Source organism: Agelaius phoeniceus, chromosome 37 (assembly GCF_051311805.1).
Source record: "Agelaius phoeniceus isolate bAgePho1 chromosome 37, bAgePho1.hap1, whole genome shotgun sequence".
Lineage (NCBI taxonomy): Eukaryota > Metazoa > Chordata > Aves > Passeriformes > Icteridae > Agelaius > Agelaius phoeniceus.
In genome coordinates this window covers 166,468-187,888 of record NC_135302.1, presented here as the reverse complement: position 1 = coordinate 187,888, position 21,421 = coordinate 166,468, and the positions used below count along the sequence as shown (strand labels likewise).

Genomic DNA, 21,421 nt, shown 5'->3' with positions numbered 1-21,421 from the left:
TTATTCCTTTTGGCTTTTTTGAGGCCTTTTGGGGCTGGAATTTTTTGGGAATTTCGAGGAATTTTTATGGGGATTTTTTTTTTTTTTTTTTGAGGAGGAATTTGAGAATTTTGGAATTTTGGAATTTTTGGAAATTTTTCACCTTTTCCCACCACCATTTCCAGGATCTTTAGGGCGGATTTTTTGCCAATAATTTCCATCGTTTTTTCACCGGAATTTTCGCGTTTTTCGCCGGAATTTTCGCGTTTTCCGCCCGAATTTTCGCCCAGAAAAATCCCAAATTTTTTTTTGGTAAATTCCCGAATTTTTTCCCCCTTTTTTCCCCAGGTGAATTCCCTGGGAATATTTGGGGGTGAATTTTTGAAATTTTTGGCAAATTCCTTTGGGGTTTTTTTTGAGGCCTTTTGGGGCTCGAATTTTTTGGGAATTTCGAGAAATTTTTTTATTTTTTTGAGGAGGAATTTTGGAATTTTTGGGAATTTTGACATGAACATTTCTCAGGAATTTCAGGATCTTTAGGGCAGATTTTTGCCGGGAATTTCCATCGTTTTCCATCATTTTTCACCCAGAATTTTCGCGTTTTTCGCCCGAATTTTCGCCGTTTTTCGCCGAAAAACCCCAAATTTTTTTTGGTAAATTCCTGAATTTTTTCCCCCTTTTTTCTTCCCAGGTGAATTCCCTGGACGACAGCGGGGGTCCTGGTGGGAACTGGACCGGGGATTATTCCCAGGGCACGAACCCCTCGGCCTGGGCCGGCTCCGTGGGGATCCTCAGGAGCTTCCACGGGCTCCGGAGCCCCCGTGCGCTACGGGGGCAGTGCTGGGTGTTCGCCGGCGTGGTCACCACTGGTTCGTACTGGGTTATACTGGGAGGGACTGGAGAGGGGGGAAATGGGGAGAAAAAGTGAGCAGAAAAAAGGGGGAAAAAAATGGGGGAAAAAAACGGTGAAAATCGGTGTGAAAAATGGCGAAAATTTGGCGGAAAATGAGCGGAAAAAAAGGGGGAAATGTGGGGAGGAAAGGGTTAAAAATGGGGAAATGGGGAAGAAAGGGTTAAAATTGGATTGGGGTTACTGGTTTGTACTGGGAGGGGAGAAATGGGGAAAAAATGGGGGAAAATCGGGCAAAAAATGAGCGGGAAAAAAGGGAGAAATGTGGGGAGGAAAGGGTTAAAAATGCAGGGAAAAATATGGGGGAAATGGGGATTTGGGGTTACTGGTTCGTACTGGTTTATACTGGGAGGGACTGGGAGGGGGAGAAATGGGGGAAAAAAATGGTGAAAAAATGGGGGAAAATTGGGTGAAAAATGAGTGAAATAAAGGGGGAAATGTTGGAGATGAAAGGGTTAAAAATGAGGGAAAATATGGGGGGGGGAATGGGCAAAAAATGGGGAGAAAAGGGTTAAAAATGAGGGAAATGGGGATTTGGGGTTACTGGGTTATACTGGTTTATACTGGGAGGGACTGGGAGGGAAAATGGGGGGAAAATGGGGAAAAAATGGGGGAAAAAATGGGGAAAAAATGGCGAAAATTGGTAGTGAAAAATGAGCGGAAAAAAGGGGGAAATGTGGGGCGGAAAGGGTTAAAAAATGGGGGGAAATATGGGGGTTTTGGGGTTACTGGTTTGTACTGGTTTTATACTGGGAGTGGGACTGGGAGGGGAGAAATGGGGGAAAAAAATGGGGGGAATAAATGGGGAAAAAATGGGGGAAAATTGGGCAAAAAATGAACGAAATAGAGGGGGAAATGTGGGGGAGGAAAATGTGGGGAGGAAAGGGTTAAAAATGGGGGGGGAATATGGGGATTTGGGGTTACTGGTTTGGGACTGGTTTTGTACTGGGAGGGGGAAAAAGGGGGAAAATGGGGAAGAAAATGGGGAAAATCGGGCGAAAAATGAGCGGAAAAAAAGGGGGAAATGTGGATATGAAAGGGTTAAAAATGGGGGAAATGGGGATTTGGGGTTACTGGTTTGGACTGGTTTGTACTGGTTTTATACTGGGAATTGGGACAAACTGGGAGGGATTTGGGGCCTTTAAAATGGTGAAAAATGGGCCCAAAAATTCGAATTTTTTGGGGATTTTTTGGGGTTTTTTCCCCTTTTCCCACCCCATACTGGTTTTATACTGGTTTATACTGGTTTATACTGGTTTATACTGGTTTGTACTGGGATTGGGATGTGAACTGGGAGGGATTTGGGGGCCAATTCAGGGCTCTAAAACATCACAAAAATTCGAATTTTTTTCGGGATTTTTTGGGGGTTTTTTTCCCCATTTCTCACCCCATACCGGTCCATACTGGTTCTTATACTGGTCCATACTGGTTTAATACTGGTTTGTACTGGTTTATACTGGGAATTGGGACAAACTGGGAGGGATTTGGGGCCTTTAAAATGGTGAAAAAATGGCCCAAAAATTCGAATTTTTTCGGGGATTTTTTCGGGTGTTTTTTCCCCATTCCCCCCCCCCATACTGGTCCATACTTGTTTATACTGGTTTATTACTGGTTTATACTGGTAGTTCTGCGCTGCCTGGGCCTGCCCACCCGCACGGTGACCAATTACAACTCGGCCCACGACAACGACACCTCCCTGACCACCGACATCTACCTGGACGAGGCCTATGAGGCCCCTGGAGCGCCATCAACACCGACTCCGTCTGGTACTGGTTATACTGGTTTATACTGGGTTATACTGGGAGGGACTGGGATGGGACTGGGAGGGGGAAATTTGGGGGAAATTCGGTGAAAATTCGGGGAAAAACGGAGGAAAAAATGGGGGAGAAAGGGGGGAAAATGGGGGAAATTGGGGTTTTGGGGGTTACTGGTTTGTACTGGTGTCTTACTGGTTTATACTGGTTTATACTGGTTTATACTGGGAGGGACTGGGGAGGGGACTGGGGAGGGGAAAAATTTTGGGGGAAATTTGGTGAAAATTGGGGGAAAAGACGAGCAAAAAATGGGGGAGAAAGGGGGGAAATGGGGGAAAATGGGTTTGGGGTTACTGGTTTGTACTGGTTTATACTGGTTTGTACTGGTTTATACTGGGAGGGACTGGGAGGGACTGGGAGGGACTGGGAGGGGGAAATTTGGGGGGAAATTTGGTGAAAATTGGGGGAAAAACGAGCAGAAAAAATGGGGGAGAAAGGGGGAAAAATGGGGGAAATGGGGGTTTTGGGGTTACTGGGTTATACTGGTTTATACTGGTTTGGGACTGGGGGTTACTGGTTTATACTGGGAGGGACTGGGAGGGACTGGGAGGGGTAAAAATGGGTGAAAAAATGGTGAAAATTGGGGAAAAAAACGGCGAAAATTGCGGGGAAAAAATGAACAAAAATGGGGGAAATTGGGGTTTGGGGTTACTGGTTGTGTACTGGTGTCTTACTGGTTTATACTGGTTTATACTGGGAGGGGACTGGGAGGGACTGGGAGGGGAAAATTTGGGGGAAATTTGGTGAAAATTGAGGGGAAAAAAACGAGCAAAAAAATGGGGGAGAAAGGGGGGAAAAATGGGGGAAAATTGGGGTTTGGGGTTACTGGTTTATACTGGTTTGTACTGGTGTCTTACTGGGTTATACTGGGAGGGACTGGGAGGGACTGGAGGGACTGGGAGGGACTGGGAGGGGAAAATGGGGGAAAAATGGCGAGAAAATTGGGGGAAAACTTGGAAAATGGTTAAAAATGGGTTTAAAAATGGGGGAAATTGGGGTTTGTGGGGTTACTGGTTTGTACTGGTTTATACTGGGAAGGATTGGGGGGTTACTGGTTTGTACTGGGAGGGGGAAATTTGGGGGAAATTTGGTTGAAAATTGGGGGAGAAAATGGCGAAAATTGGGGGAAAAATGAACAAAAATGGGGGAAATTGGGGGGTTTGGGGTTACTGGTTTGTACTGGCTTGTACTGGTGTCTTACTGGTTTATACTGGGAGGGAACTGGGAGGGACTGGGAGGGACTCGGGAGAGGGACTGGGACGGGGAAATTTGGGGGAAATTCGGTGAAAATTGGGGGAAAAAAAGGGTTAAAAATGGGTTAAAAAATGGGGGAAATTGGGGTTTTGGGGTTACTGGTTTGTACTGGTTTATACTGGTTTGTACTGGTTGTCTTACTGGTTTATACTGGGAGGGACTTGGGAGGGACTGGGAGGGACTGGGAGGGACTGGGAGGGGAAAAATGGGGGAAAAATTGGGAAAAAATGAACAAAAATTGGAGGAGAAAGGGTTAAAAAATGGGGGTTTTGGGGTTTACTGGTTTGTACTGGTTTTGTACTGGTTTGTACTGGTTTGGGACTGGGGGGTTACTGGTTTGTACTGGTTTATACTGGGAGGGAACTGGGCCAAACTGGGAGGGGTTTTGGGGGGATTTTGGGGCTCTTAAAGGGTTAAAAATTTGGTTTATACTGGTTTTGGACTGGTTTGTACTGGTCCATACTGTCTGTACTGGTTTATACTGGTCCGTACTGGTCCATACTGGTTTATACTGGGAATGGGATAAACTGGAGGGGATTTGGGGCTGTAAAAATGGTGAGAAAATTGGGATTTTTTACTGAGTTTATACTGGTTTATACTGTTTTTTTCTACTTTTACTGGTCCATACTGGTTTATACTGGTTTATACTGGTTTTGTACTGTTTTACTGGTTTATACTGGTTTATACTGTTTTTTTCTACTTTTACTGGTCCATACTGGTTTATACTGGTTTATACTGGTTTGTACTGGTTTATACTGGTCCATACTGGTTTATACTGGTTTTATACTGGGAGTTGGGATGAACTGGGAGGGATTTGGGGCCTTTAAAATGGTGAAAAATGGGCCCAAAAATTCGAATTTTTTCGGGATTTTTTTGGGATTTTTTGGGGGTTTTTTCCCCTTTTCCGCCCCATACTGGTCCATACTGGTTTGTACTGGTTTTATACTGGTTTATACTGGTTTGTACTGGTGCAGGAACTTCCACGTGTGGAACGACTGCTGGATGAAGAGGCCGGACCTGCCCCAGGGCTACGATGGTTGGCAGGTGGTGGATGCCACGCCCCAGGAGACCAGCAGCGGTACTGGGTTATACTGGTTTATACTGGTTTATACTGGGAGGGACTGGGAGGGACTGGAGGGACTGGGTTATACTGGTTTATACTGGGAGGGACTGGGTTATACTGGTTTGGACTGGGAGGGGACTGGGAGGGACTGGGTTATACTGGGTTATACTGGTTTATACTGGTTTGGACTGGTTTATACTGGTTTATACTGGTTTGGACTGGGTTAGTACTGGGTTATACTGGGTTATACTGGGTTATACTGGTTTATACTGGTTTGGACTGGGTTATACTGGTTATACTGGGTTATACTGGTTTGGACTGGTTTATACTGGGTTATACTGGGTTATACTGGTTTACACTGGTTTGGACTGGGTTATACTGGGTTGGACTGGTTATACTGGGTTGGACTGGTTTGGACTGGTTTGGACTGGTTTATACTGGGTTATACTGGTTTATACTGGGAGGGACTGGGAGGGACTGGTTTATACTGGGTTATACTGGGTTATACTGGTTTGGACTGGTTTGTACTGGGTTAGACTGGGGAGGGACTGGTTTATACTGGGTTATACTGGTTTATACTGGTTTGGACTGGTTTATACTGGTTTATACTGGTTTGGACTGGTTTATACTGGGTTAGACTGGTTTATACTGGTTTGGACTGGTTTATACTGGGTTATACTGGTTTATACTGGTTTGGACTGGTTTATACTGGGAGGGACTGGGTTATACTGGTTTATACTGGGTTTATACTGGTTTATACTGGTTTCCACTGGGTTATACTGGTTTGGACTGGGTTATACTGGTTTATACTGGGTTATACTGGGGTTATACTGGGTTATACTGGGTTATACTGGGAGGGACTTGGAGGGACTGGTTTGGACTGGGAGGGACTGGTTTGGACTGGTTTATACTGGGTTATACTGGGTTATACTGGTTTTGGACTGGGTTATACTGGGTTGGACTGGGTTATACTGGTTTGGACTGGTTTATACTGGGAGGGACTGGTTTGGACTGGGAGGGACTGGGAGGGACTGGTTTGGACTGGGTTATACTGGGTTATACTGGGTTATACTGGTTTGGACTGGTTTGGACTGGGAGGGACTGGTTTGGACTGGGTTATACTGGTTTGGACTGGGTTATACTGGGTTATACTGGTTCTAACTGGTTTGGACTGGTTTATACTGGTTTTGGTTTATACTGGTTTTGGTTTATACTGGTTTTTACTGGTTTATACTGGTTTATACTGGTCCATACTGGTTTCTCACTCATCCTTTACTGGGTTATACTGGTTTGGACTGGTTTGGACTGGGAGGGGACTGGGAGGGAGTTAAAGGGTTAAAAATGGGGGAAATGGGATTTTTGGACTGGTTTGGACTGGTTTGTACTGGTTTGGACTGGTTTGGACTGGTTTGGACTGGGATGGGGCTGGGAGGGAACTGGGAGGGGGTTTGGGGTTACTGGTTTATACTGGTCCATACTGGTTTTGGTTTATACTGGTTTATACTGGTTTTTACTGGTTCTTACTGGTTTATATTGGTTTATACTGGTTTTTCCTATTTTTTTTCCTTTTTTTCCCACCCATACTGGTTTATACTGGTTTTTACTGGTTTATACTGGTTTCTATCACTCATCCTTTACTGGTTTATACTGTCCTATACTGGTTTATACTGGTTTATACTGGGAGCAACCCAGTCCATGCCTCCATTTCATACTGGTCCATACTGGTCCATACTGGTTTCTAGAGACTTAAACCACTTTAAACTGACTTATATCCCTTTATACTGGTCTATACTGGTTTATACTGGTCTATACTGGTTCATACTGGTTTATACTGGTCCATACTGGTTTATACTGGTTTATACTGGGATTGGGATGAACTGGGAGGGATTTGGGGCCTTTAAAATGGTGAAAAACGGGCCCAAAAATTCGGATTTTTTTGGGGATTTTTTCGGGATTTTTTAGGGTTTTCCCACCCCATACTGGTCCATACTGGGTCCATACTGTCCATACTGGTTTATACTGGTCTGTACTGGAATTGGGACGAACTGGGAGGGATTTGGGGCCTTTAAAATGGTGAAAAATTGGCCAAAAATTCGAATTTTTTTGGGATTTTTTTGGGATTTTTTTGGGATTTTTTTTGGGATTTTTTTCTGCATTTCCCCCCCCATACTGGTCCATACTGGTTTGTACTGGTTTATACTGGTTTATACTGGTCCATACTGGTTTATACTGGTTTATACTGGTCCATACTGGGAATTGGGCTGAACTGGGAGGGTTTTGGGGGCCAATCCAGGGCTCTAAAACGGCCCCAAAATTGGGATTTTTTTGGGATTTTTTTGGGATTTTTTTCCCCTTTTCCCATCCCATACTGGTCCATACTGGTTTATACTGGTTTTATACTGGTTTATACTGGTTTATACTGGTTTTATACTGGGAATTGGGACGAACTGGGAGGGATTTGGGGCCTTAATAATGGTGAAAAACGGCCCAAAAATTCGATTTTTTTTGGGATTTTTTCGGGATTTTTTCCCCATTTCCCCGCCCCAAACTGGTCCATACTGGTCCATACTGGTTTATACTGGTCCATACTGGTTTATACTGGTTTATACTGGTCCATACTGGTTTTTCCAGGCCTGTTCTGCTGCGGGCCGTGCTCGGTGACGCGCGTCAAGAACGGCGACGTCTTCCTCAAGTACGACACGCCCTTCGTCTTCGCCGAGGTGGGCGGGGCCTCATTATGCAAATGAGGCCGTCACGAGGCTCGTTAGGGGCGGCTCTAAGGCGGGGCTAAAGGGTGGCGGGGGTTGATTATGCAAATGAGGAGGGTGGGGTATGGAAATGAGGGGGGGGCGGGGGAGTGAGGGGGGGGTTTGTGGGGAGAGGGGAGGGTGTGGCGGGAATATGCAAATGAGGGGTTAATGAGCGGGGGTTATTATTATTAATAATAATAATAATCAGGTGCTAATCAATGGGAACTTGTGAATTATGCAAATGATATTATTGATGCAAATTAACATCGTTAATTATGCAAATGATGCCTTTAATTATGGAAATGAGCAGGTGAGCAATGAAGGGTTTGCGGATGGTTTGAGGGGGTGGGCGTGTCCTGATTATGCAAATGAGGGCTTGGTCATGCTAATTAGAAAGCGTACTTATTGATGTAGTGGGGTAATAATTATGCAAATGATTTGGGGTTTTATGCAAATGAGCAGATGAGCAATTACTGCATGGGCATATTGCAGTAGTGGGCGTGGCCTGATTATGCAAATTATGGCTTGATTATGCTAATTAGGAAGGATAGGTATTGATGTAAGTGGTGTAATATGCAAATGATTTGGGGTTTTATGCAAATGAGCAGATGAGCAATTACTGTGCGGGTATATTGTGGTGGTGGGCGTGTACTCAATATGCAAATGAGAGCTTAATTAGGCCAATGAATATGTATAATAACAGTGCTATGGGGTAACAAATGATTATGCAAATGAGAGGGCTAATTATGGAAATGAGCCCCTCAGCAATAACAATCTGCAGGCCCCTTAACGTGGTAGGCGTGGCCTAAATATGCAAATGAGGGCTTGGTTATGCTAATTAAGATGAGTGACTAATTGGGCTGATGATGTCACAATTAATTATGCAAATGAGATCGTTAATTAGCACCTGAACAATGACAGTGCAATGCTGACTTGGATTGGTGGGTGTGTCCTAAATATGCAAATGAGGGCTTGATTATGCTAATTCACAGATGTAACTAATGGTGCAAAGGGGGTGATCATTAATTATGCAAATGAGATGGGTAATTATGGAAATGAGCAGCGTGAACAATGATTGGTGACCTGGCAGCTTCTGGTGGTGGGCGTGCCCTAAATATGCAAATTAGATGCAAAATTATGCAAAATGAGACAATGGAAAGCAACAAAGTTTGGTGGCTTGTGGTGGGCGTGGCCTAATTATGCAAATGATGCCTAATTATGCAATGAGACCGGGTGTGGGTTACTTGAGCTAATGGGCGGCGTGCTTAATTAACACTAACGAGGTTATTAAATATGCAAATGAGCAGGTGAGCAGCGGCGTGGTCAGCAGTGCCTTATGGTGGTGGGCGTGGCCTCTGTATGCAAATGAGACCGGCACAGGTTTGTTACGCTAATGAGGGGTGGGGGTAACGGTGCTAATTAATGGAGTATTAATGCGGTCATTAATTATGCAAATGAGCAGGTTAATGGTGCCATGTTAGGGTGGCAAGGGCACTGCCTGAATATGCAAATCAGGGTTTAATGACACTAATTAGACATGTAATGAATCCTGCTGGTGAAAGGGGGATTATTGCTACTAACGGGGTAATTAAATATGCAAATGAGGTGATTAATTATGCTAATGAGGTGTGCGGGCAGCTCCAGGGCCGGGTCCTAATTATACAAACCAGGGCTTAATTATCTTAATTAGGAGGCCTCGTTAATTCCAATGATCAGGGGGATCATTAGTGCCACTGATGAGCTAATTAGTTTTGCAAATGAGCTCACGAATTATGCAAATGAGGCTGGTGAACAGTTACAAGGTGCACTGGCGTACATAAACCTAATTACACAAACCAGGGGTTAATTACTCTAATTAGGATCCATATTTAATTCCATTGCTCAGTGGATGATTGGCTATGCAAACGAGCTCATGAATTATGCAAATGAGGCCGGGCAAACAGCAACGAGCTGCAAAGGAATCTGTGCTTGACGTCCCTTAATTATGCAAAACCTGGGGCTAATTATGTTAAATAGGAGCCATACTTGACGCGGTTGCTGAGCGGCCAATATTGTATGCAAATTAGCTGATAAACTATGCAAATGAGGCTGGTGAACAGCAACAAGCTGCACCTGCATACATAAACCTAATTATGCAGAACCTGGGGCTAATTACCTTACATAGGACCCATGTTTAACTCGTTGTTGAGTGGCTGATATTATATGCAAATTAACTGATAAACTATGCAAATGAGGCTGGTGAACAGCAACAAGCTGCACCCGCATACATAAACCTAATATGCAGAACCTGGGGTTAATTACCTTAAATAGGACCCACGCTTAACTCCGTTGTTGAGTGGCTGATATTATATGCAAATTAGCTGATAAACTATGCAAATGAGGCTGGTGAACGGCGACAAGCTGCACCTGCATACATAAACCTAATTATGCAGAACCTGGGGCTAATTACCTTAAATAGGAGCCATACTTAACACTGTTGTTGAGTGGCTGATATTGTATGCAAATTAACTGATAGACTATGCAAATGAGGCTGGCGAACGGCGACAGTGTACACAAACCTAATTACGCAAAACCTGGGGCTAATTACCCTTACAACAAAACCTAATTAACTATGCCACAGTGAGTGCTTATCAATGGCTCTAAGGTGCTCATTAATATGCAAATTAGCTCATTAATATGCAAATTAGAGGCAAACCGCGACAAGGCAGCGCTGGCGCCATCACCCCCACAGGGGGAGTTTCGCCAGCGCCCTCATTACCCAAACCAGGGGTTAATTACTTTAATTATGAACCCTACTTAATCCTGGTGGCACGGGCAGCAATTAGGCATGCAAATGAGGCTGCTAATTATGCAAATTGGCAGGTGAACAGCGACAAGGTGTACTGGCAGCGGCAGGCGCACGGCGGCTTCGCCGTGGTGCACGTGGAGCAGGGGGCGATCGGCCGCAGGATCAGCACCCTGGGCGCCGGCTCGGCCGCCAGAGTGGACATCACTGACCAGTACAAGCACCCCGAGGGTCAGTGGGGGACGCTGGGTGACACTGGGTGACACTGGGTGACCAATGGGTGACCACTGACCAAAAATGGGCAAAAAAATCCGGCTCAAAATGGCCCAAAAATGACCCAAAATGACCCAAAAATGGCCCTGAGTGACCACTGAGCAGTGAGCCAAAATGGCCCAAAAGTGACCCAAAATGGCCAAAAAACGGCCCCAAAATGGCCCAAAAATGACGCTGGGTGACACTGGGTGACACTGAGTGACCAATGGGTGACCACTGACCAAAAATGGGCAAAAAAATCCGGCTCAAAATGGCCCAAAAATGACCGAAAATGGCCCAAAAATGGCCCAAAAATGGCCCTGAGTGACCACTGAGCAGAGACAAAATGGCTCAAAAATGACCCAAAATGGCCAAAAAAAGGCCCCAAAATGGCCCCAAAATGACCCTGAGTGACCAAGGAGTGACCACTGAGTGACCAATGGGTGACCAATGAGCAAAAATGGGCAAAAAAATCCGGCTCAAAATGGCCCAAAAATGACCCAAAATGGCCCAAAATGGCCCAAAATGGCCCTGAGTGACCACTGAGCACTGAGACAAAATGGCCCAAAAGTGACCCAAAATGGCCAAAAAAAGGCCCCAAAATGACCCTGAGTGACCAATGAGTGACCACTGAGTGGCCAATGAGTGACCACTGACCAAAATGGGCAAAAAAATCCGGCTCAAAATGGCCCAAAAATGGCTCAAAATGGCCCAAAATGACCCAAAAATGGCCCTGAGTGACCACTGACTACAGAGCCAAAATGGCCAAAAATGGCCAAAAAACGTCCCCAAAATGGCCCAAAATGATGCTGAGTGACCACTGAGTGACCACTGAGTGACCACTGAGTGACCAATGACCAAAAATGGCCAAAAAATCTGGCTTAAAATGGCCCAAAAATGACCCAAAATGGCCCAAAATGACCCAAAAATGGCCCTGAGTGACCACTGAGCACTGAGACAAAATGGCCCAAAAGTGACCCAAAATGGCCAAAAAAAGGCCCCAAAATGGCCCAGAAATGACGCTGAGTGACCACTGAGTGACCACTGAGTGACCAATGGGTGACCAATGAGCAAAAATGGCCAAAAATCTGGCTCAAAATGGCCCAAAAATGACCGAAAATGGCCCAAAAATGACCGAAAATGGCCCAAAAACGACCCAAAAATGGCCCAAAAGACCCTGAGTGACCACTGAGCACTGACCCCAAATGGCCAAAAACGGCCCCAAAATGGCCCTGAGTGACCAATGAGTGACCAATGAGTGACCAATGACCAAAAATGGCCAAAAAAATCCGGCTCAAAATGGCCCAAAAATTACCAAAATGGCCCAAAATGACCCCAAAAGACCTGAGTGACCACTGACCACTGACGCAAAATGGCCAAAAACGGCCAAAAAACGGCCCCAAAATGGCCCAAAAATGATGCTGAGTGACCACTGAGTGACCACTGAGTGACCAATGACCCAAAATGGCCAAAAAAAACCGGTTAAAAAAGGCCCAAAAATGACCCAAAATGGCCCAAAAATGAGCCTGAGTGACCACTGAGCACTGACCCAAAAATGGCTCAAAATGACCCAAAATGGCCAAAAAATGGCCCCAAAATGGCCCAAAAATGACGCTGAGTGACCAAGGAGTGACCACTGAGTGACCACTGGGTGACCACTGGGTGACCACGGACCAAAAATGGGCAAAAATGGCCCCAAAATGGCCCAAAAATGACCCTGGGTGACCACTGAGTGACCACTGACCCCTGAGTGACCGAACCTTGACCATTGATCCAACCAATGACCATTGACCCAACCAATGACCCAACTCTCAACCAATGACCAATGACCCCTTGACCAATGACCAATGACCAATGACCCAACCAATGACCCAACTCTCAACCAATGACCCTTGACCCAACCAATGACCAAACCGATGACCAATGACCAATGACCTGACCAATGACACCTTGACCCAACCAATGACCCAACCCTTGACCCCTTGACCAATGACCAATGACCCAACCAACGATCCCTTGACCCAACCCTTGACCCAATGACCAAAGACCATTGACCCAACCAATGGCAATGACCCAACCAATGACCCAACCAATGGCCAATGGCCAAAGACCAATGACCCAACCCTTGACCCCTTGACCCAACCCTTGACCCAATGACCAAACCGATGACCAATGACCCAACCCTTGACCCCTTGACCAATGACCAAAGACCATTGACCCAACCAATGGCAATGACCCAACCAATGACCCAACCAATGGCCAATGACCAAAGACCAATGACCCAACCCTTGACCCCTTGACCCAATCCTTGACCCGATGACCAAACCGATGACCAATGACCCAACCCTTGACCCAACCAATGACCCAACCCTTGACCCCTTGACCAATGACCCAACCAATGGCCAATGGCCAAAGACCAATGACCCAACCCTCGACCCTTGACCAATGACCCAACCCTTGACCAATGACCAATGGCCAAAGACCAATGACCCAACCCTTGACCCCTTGACCCCTTGACCAATGACCAATGACCCAAGCAATAACCAATGACCCAAACCTTGACTCCTTGACCCAATCGTTGACCCAATGACCCAACCGATGACCAATGACCGTTGACCCAACCAATGGCCAATGACCAAAGACCAATGACCCAACCAATGACCATTGACCCAAACTTTGACCCCTTGACCAATGACCAATGACCCAACCAATGGCCAATGACCCAACCAATGACCCAACCAATGACCATTGACCCAAACCTTGACCCCTTGACCCAACCTTTGACCCCTTGACCCAACCCTTGACCCCTTGACCAATGACCATTGACCAATGACCCAACCCTTGACCCCTTGACCCCTTGACCAATGACCATTGACCAATGACCCAACCAATGGCCAATGACCAAAGACCAATGACCCAACCCTTGACCCAACCATTGACCAATGACCCAACCAATGGCCAATGACCCAACCAATGACCCAACCCTTGACCCCTTGACCAATGACCAAACACCAATGACCCAACCCTCGACCATTGACCCAACCAATGGCCAATGACCAAAGACCAATGACCCAACCCCTTCACTTCTTGACCCAATCCTTGACCCAATGACCCCACCAATGACCAATGACCCAAACAATGACCCAACCCTTGACCAATGACCCAACCAATAACCAATGACCCAACCCTTGACCCCTTGACCAATGACCATTGACCAATGACCCAACCCTTGACCAATGACCAAAGACCAATGACCCAACCCATGACCCAACCATTGACCAATGACCCAACCAATGACCCCACCAATGACCAATGACCATTCCCGCCAGGCTCGGAGGAGGAACGCCGCGCCGTCAACGCCGCCACCTCGCACGGCTCCCGCCCTCGCCAGCGCGGCCCGACCTCGGCCGGAGAGGTCACCCTGACCGTCGGCTCCGGCCCGGCCGTGGCCGGAGCCGAGCTGGACCTTCGGGCAGTGGTCAAGAACCAGGGGGCGGAGCCTCGGACGCTGCGGCTGCGCTTCTCCCTCTGCGCCGTGCGCTACACGGGCGTGGCCGGGGCCGCCTTCCGGCAGGAGCAGCACCGCCGGACGCTGCCGCCGGCGCAGGGTGAGCCGCTGGTTTATACTGGGAGGGACTGGGAGGGGAGAAACGGGGGAAAAACGGTGAAAAAACGACCAAAAACGGGGAAAAAATGGGGAAGAAAGGGGTTAAAAATGGGGGAAAAGGGATTTGGGGTTACTGGTTTGTACTGGTTTCATACTGGTTTATACTGGGAGGGACTGGGAGGGGGTTTGGGTGGGAATTTGGGGGGTTTTGGGTCACCAAAAGGGGGAAAATCAGTGTTAAATTCATTATTTGATACTGGTTTGTACTGGTTTCTACTGGTTTAGAATGGGAGGGGACTGGTTTATACTGGTTTGTACTGGGAGGGGGTTTTGGGGCAGTTTGGGCGGTTTTGGGTCAGGGAAAAGGGTGAAAAATGGGGGTTAAATTCTGTATTTGGTACTGGTTGGTACTGGTTTGATACTGGGGTGTCCCCAATGTCCCTTTGAGTGTCCCCAGTGTCCTTTAGGGTGTCCTCGATGTCCCTTTGAGTGTCCCCAGTGTCCTTTAGGGTGTCCCTGACATCCCTGGGGGTGTCCCCAATGTCCCCAAACAGAGGACACGGTGACAATGACCATGAGCTCCACCAAATCCCAGCCCCACGTGGGTCACCAGTGTCCCCAATGTCCCCAATGTCCCCAATGTCCCCAAACAGAGGACACGGTGACAATGACCATGAGCTACTCCGAGTACCAGCCCCACGTGCGTCACCAGTGTCCCCAATGTCCCCAAACAGAGGACACGGTGACAATGACTGTGAGCTCCACAAAATCCCAGCCCCACGTTGGTCACCAGTGTCCCCAATGTCCCCAATGTCCCCAAACAGAGGACACGGTGACAATGACAGTGAGCTCCACCCAGTACCAGCCCCACGTGTGTCCCAATGTCCCCAATGTCCCCAAACAGAGGACACGGTGACAATGACCGTGAGCTACTCCGAGTACCAGCCCCACGTGGGTGACCAGGACGCGCTGAAGCTGACGGTGGCGGCGGCCGTGCAGGAGACGGGGCAGGTGCTGGCCAAGGAGCTGCTGGTGCGGCTGCACACGCCCGAGCTCACCCTGACGGTAACGAAAAAACCCCGAGAAATATTCGGGGCGAGCCCCAAAAATTTGGGGTTTGGGGTTTTTTTTTGTTCAGGAGATGGGGAAGAGGATGAAGTCTCCATTGGTGTTAATGGGGTAGACCTGGTGTCTGAAATTCCCCATTAAAATCAATGGGGTAGACCTGGTGTCCCAAATTCCCCATTGACTTCAATGGGGTAGACCTGATGTCCAAAAATCCTCATTGACTTTAATGGGGGTAGACCTCGTGTACCCAAAATCCCCATTGACTTTAATGGGGGTAGACCTCGTGTACCCAAAATCCCCATTGACTTTAATGGGGGTAGACCTGGTGTCCAAAAATCCCCATTGACTTTAATGGGGTAGACCTGGTGTCCAAAAATCCCCATTGACTTTAATGGGGTAGACCTGGTGTCTAAAAATCCCCATTGACTTTAATGAGGTAGACCTGGTGTCCGTCACTCCCCATTGACTTCAATGGGGGTAGACCTGATGTCCCAAATTCCCCATTGACTTTAATGGGGGTAGACTGGTGTCCAAAATTCCCCATTGACTTTAATGGGGGTAGACCTGTTGTCCAAAAATCCCCATTGACTTTAATGGGGTAGACCTGATGTCCCAAATTCCCCATTGACTTTAATGGGGATAAAAAGTGGTGAAAAATGGGGGTTTTTTGGGTTAAAAAAACAGGGATTTTTTTGGGGTGAAAAATGGGGATTTTGGGTCTCCCCCAGCTGCTGGGCCCGGCCGTGGTGGGCCAGGAGGTGCCTGTGCAGGTGGTTTTCCAGAACCCTCTACCGGAGCCTCTGAGCAGGGCCTTGTTCTCTAAATGTCCATTGCTTTCAATGGGGGTAGACCTGGTGTCCAAAATTCCCCATTGACCTTAATGGGGTAGACCTGGTGTCTAAAAATCCTCATTGACTTTAATGGGGTAGACCTGGTGTCCCTGAATCCCCATTGACTTCAATGGGGGTAGACCTGATGTCCAAAAATCCCCATTGACTTCAATGGGTAGACCTGGTGTCCAAAAATCCCCATTGACTTCAATGGGGGTAGACCTGATGTCCAAAATTCCCCATTGACTTCAATGGGGTAGACCTGATGTCCCAAGTTCCCCATTGACTTTAATGGGGATAAAAAGCGGTGAAAAATGGGGATTTTTTGGGTTAAAAAACCCGGGATTTTTTTGGGGTGAACAATGAGGATTTTGGGTCTCCCCCAGCTGCTGGGCCCAGCCGTGGTGGGGAGGAGGTGGTGGTGTAGGTGGTTTTCCAGAACCCTCTACTGGAGTCTCTGAGCAGGGCCTTGTTCTCTAAATGTCCATTGCTTTCAATGGGGGTAGACCTGGTGTCCAAAATTCCCCATTGCTTTCAATGGGGTAGACCTGGTGTCTAAAAATCCTCATTGACTTTAATGGGGTAGACCTGGTGTCTGTCATTCCCCATTGACTTTAATGGGGGTAGACCTGTTGTCCCAAATTCCCCATTGATTTTAATAGGGGTAGACCTGGTGTCCCAAATTCCCCACTGACTTTAATGGGGATAAAAAGTGGTGAAAAATGGGGGTTTTTTGGGTTAAAAAACCAGGGATTTTTTTGGGGTGAAAAATGGGGATTTTGGGTCTCCCCCAGCTGCTGGGCCTGGCCATGGTGGGGAGGAGGTGGTGGTGTAGGTGGTTTTCCAGAACCCTCTACTGGAGCCTCTGAGCAGGACCTTGTTCTCTAAATGTCCATTGCTTTCAATGGGGGTAGACCTGGTGTCCAAAATTCCCCATTGACTCTAATGGGGGTAGACCTGGTGTCCCAAATTCCCCATTGACTTTAATGGGGTAGACCTGGTGTCCCAAATTCCCCATTGACTCTAATGGGGTAGACCTGGTGTCCAAAAATCCCCATTGACTTTAATTGGGTAGACCTGGTGTCCCAAATTCCCCATTGAAATCAATGGGGTAGACCTGGTGTCCCAAATTCCTATTGACTTTAGTGGGGTAGACCTTGTGTCCAAAATTCCCCATTGACTTCAATGGGGTAGACCTGATGTCCAAAAATCCCCATTGACTTTAATGGGGTAGACCTGGTGTCCAAAATTCCCCATTGACTTCAATGGGGTAGACCTGGTGTCCAAAATTCCCCATTGACTTCAATGGGGTAGACCTGATGTCCAAAATTCCCCATTGACTTTAATGGGGTAGACCTGGTGTCCGTCATTCTCCATTGACTTTAATGGGGTAGACCTGATGTCCAAAAATCCCCATTGACTTTAATGGGGTAGACCTGGTGTCCAAAATTGTCCATTGACTTTAATGGGGTAGACCTGGTGTCCAAAAATCCCCATTGACTTTAATGGGGTAGACCTGGTGTCCAAAATCCCCATTGACTTTAATGGGGATAAAAAGTGGTGAAAAATGGGGGTTTTTGGGTTAAAAAACCCGGATTTTTTTGGGGTGAAAAATGGGGATTTTGGGTCTCCCCCAGCTGCTGGGCCCGGCCGTGGTGGGCCAGGAGGTGCCTGTGCAGGTGGTTTTCCAGAACACTCTACCGGAGCCTCTGAGCAGGGCCTTGTTCTCTAAATGTCCATTGCTTTCAATAGGGGTAGACCTATTGTCCCAAATTCCCCATTGACTTTAATGGGGTAGACCTGGTGTCTAAAAATCCTCATTTACTTTAATGGGGTAGACCTGGTGTCCAGAAATCCCCATTGACTTTAATGGGGTAGACCTGGTGTCTAAAAATCCCCATTGAAATCAATGGGGTAGACCTGGTGTCCAAAAATCCCCATTGACTTCAATGGGGTAGACCTGGTGTCCCAAAATCCCCATTGACTTTAATGGGGGTAGACCTGGTGTCCAAAAATCCCCATTGACTTCAATGGGGGTAGACCTGATGTCCAAAATTCCCCATTGACTTCAATGGGGGTAGACCTGATGTCCGTCACTCCCCATTGACTTCAATGGGGGTAGACCTGATGTCCGTCACTCCCCATTGACTTCAATGGGGGTAGACCTGACGTCCCAAATTCCCCATTGACTTTAATGGGGATAAAAAGTGGTGAAAAATGGGGGTTTTTTGGGTTAAAAAAACAGGGATTTTTTTGGGGTGAAAAATGGGGATTTTGGGTCTCCCCCAGCTGCTGGGCCCTGCCGTGGTGGGCCAGGAGGTGCTGGTGCAGGTGGTTTTCCAGAACCCTCTACCGGAGTCTCTGAGCAGGGCCTTGTTCTCTAAATGTCCATTGCTTTCAATGGGGGTAGACCTGGTGTCCAAAATTCCCCATTGACTTTAATGGGGTAGACCTGATGTCTAAAATTCCCCATTGATTTTAATGGGGTAGACCTGGTGTCCAAAATTCTCCATTGACTTTAATGGGGTAGACCTGGTGTCTAAAATTCCCCATTGACTTTAATGGGGTAGACCTGGTGTCCAAAATTCCCCACTGACATCAATGGGGCAGACCTGGTGTCCATAAATCCTCATTGACTTTAATAGGGGTAGACCTGATGTCCAAAAATCGCCATTGACTTTAATGGGGTAGACCTGGTGTCCCAAAATCCCCATTGACTTCTATGGGGTAGACCTGGTGTCCCCAAAATCCCCATTGACTTTAATGGGGGTAGACCTGGTGTCCAAAAATCACCATTGACTTTAATGGGGGTAGACCTGATGTCCAAAATTCCCCATTGACTTTAATGGGGTAGACCTTGTGTCCAAAACCCCCATTGACTTCAATGGGGGTAGACCTGATGTCCCAAATTCCCCATTGACTTCAATGGGGGTAGACCTGATGTCCCAAATTCCCCATTGACTTTAATGGGGATAAAAAGTGGTGAAAAATGGGGTTTTTTTGGGTTAAAAAAACCCGGGATTTTTTTGGGGTGAAAAATGGGGATTTTGGGTCTCCCACAGCTGCTGGGCCCGGCCGTGGTGGGCCAGGAGGTGCCTGTGCAGGTGGTTTTCCAGAACCCTCTACCGGAGCCGCTGACCGGAGCCTCGCTGAGGATGGAGGGCGCCGGGATCTCCTGTCCCAAACCGGTGTCACTGGGGTGAGACTGGGATGGACTGGTTTATACTGGGAGGGGGGAAATGGGGGAAAATGGTGAAAAATGGGTGAAAAAAGGATGAAAATTGGGTAAAAAAAGGACAGAAAAAGGACGAAAAATGGGTAAAAATAGGGTTAAGAAAGGGTTCCATTTGGAATTAAGGTTACTGGTTTGGACTGGGAGGGACTGGGAGGGGGAAATGGGGAGAAAATGGACAAAAAATGGGTAAAAAATTGGTGAAAATGGACAAAATTGGGTAAGAAAGGGCTAAATTTCAATTTGGGTTACTGGTTTATACTGGGAGGGACTGGGAGGAGGGAAATGGGGAGAAAAGGGTGAAAAAAGGATGAAAATTGGGTAAAAAAAGGACAGAAAAAGGACGAAAAATGGGTAAAAATAGGGTTCAGAAAGGGTTACATTTGGAATTAAGGTTACTGGTTTGGACTGGGAGGGACTGGGAGGGGGAAATGGGGAGAAAATGGACAAAAAATGGGTAAAAAATTGGTGAAAATGGACAAAATTGGGTAAGAAAGGGTTAAGAAAGGGCTAAATTTCGGTTTGGGTTACTGGTTTATACTGGGAGGGACTGGGAGGAGGGAAATGGGGAGAAAAGGGTGAAAAATGGTTAAAAATGGGCAAAATGGGGGAAAAATGGGCAAAAAAGGGTTAAGAAAGGGTTTTAAAGGGGTTAAATTTGGAATTAGGGTTAATGGTTTGTACTGGTTTATACTGGTTTATACTGGGAGGGGAGAAATGGGGAAAAATTGTGAAAAAAGGACCAAAAATGGGTAAAAATTTGTAAAACATGGGTAAAAAATAGGTAAAAAAAGGGGTAAAAAAGGGGTTAAGAAAGGGTTAAATGGGGATTTGGGGTTACTGGTTTAGACTGGGAGGGACTGGGAGGGGAGAAATGGGGGAAAAGGACCAAAAATGGGTAAAAAATGGGTAAAAAATGGGTAAAAATGGGTAAAAAAGGGTAAAAAAAATGGGAAAAAATGGGAAAAAAAAGGGTTCAAAGGGGATTTGGGGTTACTGGTTTATACTGGTCCATATTGGTTTACACTGGGGGCATCCCTGGGATCAACTGGGACCGGTTTACCTCAAACTGGGAGCCTGTTTGATCCATACTGGTTCTTACTGGTTGATCCCGGTCGGTCCCCGCGCAGGTCGGTGGGGGCGGGGCAGACGCTCCGGCTCAGCCAATCAGTGACGCCGCTTCGGGCCGGACAGCGCCGCCTGGCGGCCACGCTGGAAAGCGCAGCCCTGCCGCCCTTGACGGGCAGCGTCCAGTTCAACGTGGCTGCTGGGGATACTGGGGATACTGGGAGCACTGGGAACCTGACTGGGAATGCTGGGAGTGGCGGGAGGAGGAGGAGGAGGAGGAGGGGGAGGCCGGGAGGAAGCACGGGGGGGTGAAGGGGGTGAGGCTGGGAGCGCTGGGAAGGGGTTTGGGGTTACTGGTTTGTACTGGGAGCGTTGGGAGGGGTCACTGGTCCATGCTGGTTCATACTGGGAGCACTGGGAGTGGTCACTGGTTCATACTGGTCCTTACTGGGAGCACTGGGGGTGGTCACTGGTTCATACTGGTCCATACTGGGAGCGCTGGGAGGGGTCACTGGTCCATGCTGGTTCATACTGGGAGCACTGGGAGGGGTTTTGGGGGTACTGGTTTATACTGGGAGCTGTACTGGGAGCACTGGGAGGGATTGTTGGTCCATACTGGTTCATATTGGTTCATACTGGGAGCACTGGGAGGGGTCATCGATCCATACTGGTCCATGCTGGTTCATACTGGGAGCGCTGGGAGGGGGTTTGGGGTTACTGGTTTATACTGGGAGCCATACTGGGAGCACTGGGAGGGATCTTTGGTCCATGCTGGTTCATACTGGGAGCACTGGGAGCCAATTTGGGCC

At 47.4% G+C, this 21,421-nt stretch overlaps 1 protein-coding gene across 1 annotated transcript in view; it reads left to right on the top strand.

Annotated features, from left to right (window-relative positions):
* TGM1 (transglutaminase 1) overlaps nt 1-20,924 on the top strand; it is a 24,225-nt gene extending 3,301 nt beyond the window's left edge. The window contains 10 exon segments of the mRNA XM_077193218.1: nt 570-848; nt 2,515-2,621; nt 2,624-2,655; nt 4,932-5,035; nt 7,652-7,740; nt 10,633-10,786; nt 14,137-14,415; nt 15,319-15,479; nt 19,375-19,511; nt 20,675-20,924. Coding sequence (XP_077049333.1) covers nt 570-848; nt 2,515-2,621; nt 2,624-2,655; nt 4,932-5,035; nt 7,652-7,740; nt 10,633-10,786; nt 14,137-14,415; nt 15,319-15,479; nt 19,375-19,511; nt 20,675-20,924 — 1,592 coding nt within the window.
* Nucleotides 20,925-21,421: the final 497 nt, after the last annotated feature.